Source organism: Haliaeetus albicilla, chromosome 16 (genome assembly GCF_947461875.1).
Source record: "Haliaeetus albicilla chromosome 16, bHalAlb1.1, whole genome shotgun sequence".
Classification (NCBI taxonomy): domain Eukaryota; kingdom Metazoa; phylum Chordata; class Aves; order Accipitriformes; family Accipitridae; genus Haliaeetus; species Haliaeetus albicilla.
In genome coordinates, this window is record NC_091498.1 from 1,597,663 (window position 1) to 1,604,915 (window position 7,253).

The following is a 7,253-nucleotide window of genomic DNA, read 5'->3' on the forward strand; positions in this document are numbered from 1 at the left end:
GGGGCGCTGTCCGCGGAAAGCCGCGGACAGCGCCCCCTGGCGGCCCGGAGGAGAGCGGCGGCGGCGCAGGGCGGGAAAAAGGTGCTGGGAGGCCGCTGCCTTATTTCCCTACTTCCCGGAAGGGAAACTGTCGATTTTTTTCCCCTCAATTTCTTATTTAATCCGAGAGCCAGGAGCCGGGGAGGTTACCGAACATCATCCCCCAACCTCGGGGAAGAAGAGCAGGCCAAGTTCTGGTCTCGTCGCATGTGCAACAGTCTGGCTTGTGAGGAGATCTACTCCCCTCAGGGAGAACGTGCGGTCCTGGGAGCATGCCCGGAATAAAAACAATAACCTGACGGCAGAACGCAAGCGCTGCAATTTAATTTTAACAAGTCCCGTCGCCACAAAGAGCCAGAAGGGACTCCAGCTCTCGCTTTTGTAGCTGCCTTAGCTCCGCGCCGCCAGCAGGCAAGGGGAAATCCCAACCCAAACTTTACTTTAATCATTAAAGCGAGCAGATTTGAGTATTACCCCCCCGCCTCCAGAGCAGATCTGGCCTGCAGCCACCATTACACAGTCCCTTTTCAGAGCGCTGCCTTGTACTTTAAAGGACTTAAAACACCAAAGAGCCCAGACGGATTCAATCACCACGAAACGCTGCCAACTCTGTCGGATGACAACTGCTCTTGGGGACAGACTCTTTATTGTTCATAACGCTCCTTGGAGTGCAAGAGGCTATAAACATCATAGAAGGGGACAGACAGTTATATAACAGACAAGGAGGAGGGAGGAGAATTCCATTATCCTAACACAACACAGATGTCCGCTTTCCTTGCTAAGGAACTGAGTCACTAGTAGCTTTCTCCTCGGCGTGGCTTGTTGCACAACACTCCCCAGCGCACTAAGCCAACTCCAGCTGCCCGTTCTTCAGAGCGCGGTTCGTGGTCCTGTTGAAAGTGTCAGCCTCTGGCACAAATTTCTCGGCAGGGACCACGAGCTTTCTCCGGCTGTCCATGCACTTGTTGTCCAGCACCAGGGAACTGGCTTTGTAGCCAGTGTCTGTCTGAATGTGGTGAAGTTGTCTGTAAAGAGCGTCCAAGGCATCCCTGGGAACAAGCAGAAGTGAGAGGAGTTGGGTTCAAGCACTGCATTCACTTCCCAAGTTGGACAGGAAACACCCTGCTTTCCACTTTCTGGCAGCAGAAATACCTGTGCAGCATTTGCCTTTGTGCAAAGAATGAATGCATCAGGTATCTCTCGGCGCACAGCAGCAGCAGCATCATTTGGGTCTGTGAACAGCAAGCCCTCGTGCTGCTCCTGGCGTGCAGCGCAAAGGTGTGCACCCTGGCAACCCATGCCAGCCCAGAGCAGCACTTCTATTTCTTCCTTTACTTTTCACCCATTTTCTTTTTTCTCTTTTAGAACTGTCTGTGCCCGGTTGAAGTCACAGTCAAGCAGGGACCATGGGAACCTCATTCACCCTCCCACCACGCAGACCTCTGGTGCCTTGCCTGCACCCTGCTGCCCACCTGTCCAGCTCCCCACCAAGCCCCAAAACTATTTCCACTCCTGAACAGACACGAGCTCCAAAATGCAGCTTCTGGAAGTGTGCCAGGTCCAGGGCTGCACAGAGCCATGTCCCTCACATGGGCAATGTTGAGCCACTGCTCTGCCCCAGAGAGCAGGAGACTTACTGTGACTCTGCTAGCTTCTGTTTGAGCGCACGGATCGTTCCCTCCAGCTGGTGAACCTCGTCTGTTAGCCCGTACTGGACCTGCAAGGCAGGCAGGGAGAAGGTGACAGCAGTTAACAGGGCTGAAGCGTTGTTCTACAAAGGCTGCGGTTCTCTCATTCCCCTTCTAGCACAGCTATGACATTTATTTCCTTGCTTTGCTAGGTGACTGTAGGATCCACTGCTCAGCCCCTCTGTAGTTTTCTCCAAAATGCATCCATGTTTTCTGGACCCACGGCAGCCCCCATACCAGACAGTTCCCCCCAGTCCCTCCTGGCAGGGAGCGTGCCGGGCAAGGCTGGTACCTGATCCCGACAGAGCTCCATATTGGGCCGATACGTGCGGATCTCCAGGCGGGTGTGTGCCACTTTCAGATCTTGTGTTTTCCTCCGAAGATCTTCCTCCAAGCGTCGGATGTCCTCCTCCATCTCAGCAATTTCCTCCAAGGACTAAGGATAAAGAGATATATCATGAGGGACAGGCAGGGATACAAACCAGAAAACAGCCCCCATGCATCCTTGGCTTTTACTGTGCTGGGAATGGATTTTAAACAAGGGCTGGTGGGCTTCTGAGTACTGAACCCCTCTGCCATAGATCGGGCTTTTCACACGGTCCAGGCATGGTGCTGCTGGTGTTTTATGGCCACAGCAGCTGAGACCAGGGGTGAAATGAAAAGGCCAATATCTGGCACTGCTGCTGAGAAATGGCAGAGCAGCAACTGTGCTAGCAGAAAGAGATAAGATGTTGCAGGGATCATACATTCGCCACTTAACAGCTCTCATGTGGAAACCATGCTTAGGCCAAGTAGCCTTCCACATAACAAAGAGCCTTTTGGATTCAATTCCCACCCAAGGTTGTGGTCGATAACCAAAGAAGCAACATTTACATTCTGCTCCTGCCATTTCAGTTCATCATAGGCTCTTTCCAGGTCTCTAATCCTCTTGCGCAAGGCAAACTCTGTAGCTACACGCTGAGCCTCCAGCTCGTTGTTTGTCTGAAGAGAGAACAGGCTCCAGTCACACACTTCTGGAAGGTGTCTCCCTCCCAGATACTGCCTGTGAGGTTGGGACAAGCCCATGAGCAAAACCATCTGGGTTCTGGCAGCTGCGATGGACAGGTATGTGTCTTCCACGTTGCTGAGACTGCTGCAAGCTCTGCAGCATAATCCAGCTCCTCCTTTAAACCAGGAGGGCAGCTGCTCTCAGAGAGGCCCGTGGGCCAATGCCGTCTTTTCAAAGACTCCCTTCCCCTGGCCACAGCACGTGCCAGCCCATGCTCCCACACTGAATCCAGAACTTCTGCACGACCGATTCACAGCCAAGGGACTAATTTACCTGTGCGATGGCAAGCACTGTTGCTTCTCGGAGCTCAGTTGAAGCTTTCATTTCTGCCTCAGCACGCTCCTTGTTGCATTGGCTATTCTGTTCCCACTCATCAGGTGCAGTTGATCTGCGAACAAATCAGCAGTTATGAAAATAAGTTGAATGTTTGCAAGACAGTTCAGAAGGAACCACCTGCTGCAGGCCAAGAAGGCTTTGTGGAGTACAAAATGATTCAGGATTTCTGGAGGTCACATCCTGTCTGATCTCCTTACTGCACCAGCTGGAGATTGCTACCTCATGGCTCCTGCACTGAGCCCAACATCTGCTCAAACCGGGGACACAGCCAAACCATGCTATGAAATGCCAAGCAAGTGAAAATGTGCAGCAGCTCCCCCATAAGCTGTGCCAAAGGCTGATACCACGCTGCTTACTGTCACCTTTAGCCAAGCACAAGGGAGGCAGGGCAGCTAGCTTCTCTGGTTTTACGGTGACAATTCAGATAACTCCCAAAAGCCTGTGGCTTCACAACTCAAGAGCCACAATAATCCCAGAATCCAACTTCTGTTCTGAGCTCTCTCCAAAACTGCACCCATCGAGCCAGGGTATAGCATGGAAAAAAAAAGCATCCCAGGGCTCTTTCAAGCACCAGCACAGATTTGGCCACACAAGGGCAGGCTTTTTCCTTACCCATCTGGGACTCGTGTTGGGTTGACCTTGAAGGAGATGTTGGGAGAGTTTACGTTGAGGGATAAGCACACACGATCTATTTCCAATGCTTCCATCTTGCACCGGTGGTCACAGCTCAGCTGCTGGCGAGCTTCCTGTAAGAGGCTGCAGAAAGCAGGGTTGGAGTCAGTGGTGAGCACGCAGAGGGGAGAGGCAGCTCACCACTTCCAAAGCTTTCATCACCATCTCAGTCATCTTTTTAAAATGAGCGATGAGCTCCTGGCCTCCCAGTGAACTGGGCCCAACTTGATAAAGCAGCACACCTGCTTTACTGCCTGCCTGGCTCCCCCATGCCCTGTTCTGGCATCACACCAGTGAACTGAGCTGCCTGCCCTCCTGCAGCAGGGCAGTGATCCACAAGGGATTAGGGCCTGGGAGCTTTAACCACTCCTGGTCACTCATTCGTGAACCAAGGCAGGTGGCACAAGGTATCTGCCCGGGCCAAAATTTTCCACGGATGCTTATAAAGTCTCCCTTGACATGCTCTCCCCTACAAACTCCCAACCCCATAGACCTTGACAACAATCATCAGCATGGCATTAGAAGCACATTAAACTGCTGGGGCCAAGCAAGGAGGGTAGAGTCCAGTCAAAAGCTGTGTCATTCGCCTCACCAGAGCTGTTCGAAGGCTTCGTTCACTCTCTGCTGCAGCTGTCTCTTGGCTTTGTCTATCACCTTCACTTCCTTGTGCAGCTCCTCCTCCACAGGGTCCCTCACCACATCAATGGCGCGGCGGCTCTCACGGAGCGTCAGGCACTCGATGGACACATCCAAGGGCAAGTTCTTTGCCTGGAGGGCACGTTCTGCTGCTTCCTTCACCTGGAAGAAGCAGCCAGCTGAGTGTGTGTGGGGTCTCCTTCAGGGATGGGAGGAAGAAAGGAAGGGGAAACCACGGATACCCTTCTCAAGAGGGCCTCACACTGCCTGTTTTTGTAGTTCTGAAACCTTTTAGCAAGTCTGGAATGAAAATTGCAAGAGCCAAATGCATTAGTCCTCTACATCTGCTATTTGCATTGGGAATCACACCTTGTTGGGGGCTAATGACTCCAGGAGCAGCAGCCTCTGGGTTTAGAACTAAAAGAATCAGAAAGATGTCCCACTGCTGTTCTCTATTTAAAATCAAACATTTTTGATGGTGTTAACATATTTCTTGTTATCCTTCAGAGCTTTAAAAAAACCAAACAAAACCCCCCCCCACAAAACAACAAAACGCACCCAAACACGAGCGTGCAACACACAGCTCCATAAAATGGCTTGGCTCAGCCAAGACCACAGTGGTTTGCTTTCCAGGAAGTCATTTCATCAGGTATGGATCTCAGTATACCTGTGATAAGCCCCCCTTGAACTCCATATGGGCTCGCCCATTTCAGAAGACAAGCCTCAATTATTTAACATCCCATGTTGAGAGCGTAAGTTGATTTCCAGCCATCTGTCTTCCCAACATACTTTGGCTAAGGCATCGATTTCCGCATCTATGTCTGCAAGGCATTTGTCCAGGGTCTCTTTCCATCTGTTCACGCTGCTGATACGTTCAGCCAGGCGGGTTTGGTTGTCATGCTCATCCCATTTCGTCTGGAATTAGAGGAGAAGCGCCATTACTTTTTTTTTAAATTGCAATTGTGACTCTTGCTGAAGCCTTTCCCTGTTTTCAGGATTGACTGACCCCTCAGAGGAGTACATCACGTTGCCATTTCATCTAATAGTCATCTACACAAATGGAGAGCACAGAAAACAATTCAAGTTGCAACAGACACAAGAATCACATCCAGGGATTTCATGACAGTATGCATGCATCATCGCACATGGATTTAGAGGAAGTAAATGCACATACTTAGCAGGTTCTGTAAAGGTAAAGTCTTTTCCTATTCCCTTGTGCGTACAGCCAGATCCAGACACTCTCCCATACTCCTTAGCCCGCTATTCTGACAAACCCAGGAGCAGCCAAGCTGCCAGAAGGCCCACCTGGTTGTTGGTTTCGTTGCGGAGGGCTCGGGCTTCCTGCCGGACTTGGTGGGAAGCAGAACGCTGGCGTTCAGCATCAGCTGAGATGAGATGGGAGTTGGTGTGCCAGTCCGGCAAGGTGAACCGCTGTCCTGGCTTTACACTCAGTGTGGTCATCTCGCTAAACAGGTGACTAAAAGGGAGCAGAAGATTTTTGTGTTTATTCATGGAAATACACTAGAAACGGAGATGCATCCACAAACCAGAAAGCTCTTCAAGACGAAGGCAGCAGCAAGCTCTAACCTGGCATCTCACCTAATGCAGGCACGCATGTCGGCGCAGCCAGGGAAGGGCAGGCGATCGGAGCCACCCTCTGCCCCTGGGCCGGGAAGAAAACCCTGTCCGCCTGTCTGTCCCCGGAGAACGGTGCTGTTTGCAGAGAGACAAGGAGCCACTCACAGCACTGTCTCCCATGTGGTATTTATTGAGCTTGGACAAAACAGCTGATTACATTACTGATACTGCTTTTGTTACAGCTGCATAGGCTCAGCCCAGGGTTGCCATCCCAGGGGACTCAAAGGCTTTGCTGGAACAGTATAGTTTGCAGCCATCTTCCTTGCTACCCAGGCACATCCAGAGACCGCTCAACAGGACCCAGAGCAGCTCCCGAGCAGACCGCAGCTCCCCAAAACCCCCCAGTCAGGCGGAGTTCTGGGGCAGACAGACCAGGTACCCCCCCGCCGGCCCCCCAGTCCTCTTGGGGTCGGAGCTCCTTGAGCGCAGCCGCCTGCGCCAAAGGCCGCTGGGGAAGAGAAGCCGGGGAACTCCTCGAGGGAAGGCAGGCCCGCAGGCCGGACTTGGGGCTGCAGAGCCACGGAGAATTCCCGACCCCCCCCGGTGGAAAGGGAACGGGGGACGCACACTCACAGGGAAGGGGCTCAGCCCCTGGCTCGGAGCAGCCCTCACCCCCCTGGCCGGGCGCAGGCAGCCCCGAGCGGGGTGGCCCAGCTCCTCCCTCGGGGCACAGACCCTCCCCGACCGGGTCCCGGTCCCGCTCCCTCCCGGTCCCGGTCCCGGTCCCGTTCCCCTCACCACCTCGGGGCCGTTCCCACCGCCGGGCCGGTTGCCAGGCACGCGCGGGCCCGTTGCGAGGCGGCGGGGGGGGGCGGGGCTCTCCCTCCCCCTGCACCCCTCCCCAACCTCACCCCAACTCGACCACCCCCCCGTGGACACCCCCACGAGTGGGTGACCGAGCCGGCTTGTCTCCTTATCGCAGTTCGGAGGGGAGGGGAGAGCGCAGGCTGGCGCAGAGCGACAGCAAAGGCAGGTGGTGGTGGTGGCGTTACTAAAAATCTCAAAAAAAAGAAAAAAAAAAAAGAAAAAAAAAAAAGGAATCAAGCCAAGCAGGCAGAGCGAAGGGAAAAGGCCGAAATCGTTCCCTGGCAAAGGTGCGGGAGCCCTCCCCGCCTGGTACATCCATCCCCAGGTGCCACCACAGCTCGGATCAACACCTCCACCTCCATCCACTCCTGCGGGAGTGGGACTAAGTT

The 7,253-nt window shown here is 53.5% G+C and overlaps 1 protein-coding gene across 5 annotated transcripts; it reads right to left on the minus strand.

The window, feature by feature from the left end:
- Positions 1-647: 647 nt before the first annotated feature.
- On the minus strand, positions 648-6,845 carry TEKT2 (tektin 2). Of its 5 annotated transcripts, none has more exons than XM_069802886.1 (10): positions 6,796-6,845; positions 5,725-5,896; positions 5,209-5,334; positions 4,376-4,581; positions 3,724-3,867; positions 3,049-3,163; positions 2,601-2,708; positions 2,020-2,163; positions 1,677-1,756; positions 648-1,088 (listed from the first exon to the last, which is right to left on the minus strand). In XM_069802886.1, exons 2-10 carry the CDS (start codon positions 5,878-5,880, stop codon positions 884-886), a joined length of 1,284 nt encoding a protein of 427 aa, XP_069658987.1. In that variant the 5' UTR covers positions 5,881-5,896; positions 6,796-6,845; the 3' UTR covers positions 648-883. The 5 variants fall into 5 exon arrangements, with proteins under 5 accessions (XP_069658987.1, XP_069658985.1, XP_069658986.1 ...); XM_069802884.1 differs by lacking the exon at positions 6,796-6,845 and adding an exon at positions 6,019-6,330; XM_069802885.1 differs by lacking the exon at positions 6,796-6,845 and adding an exon at positions 6,007-6,330.
- Positions 6,846-7,253: the final 408 nt, after the last annotated feature.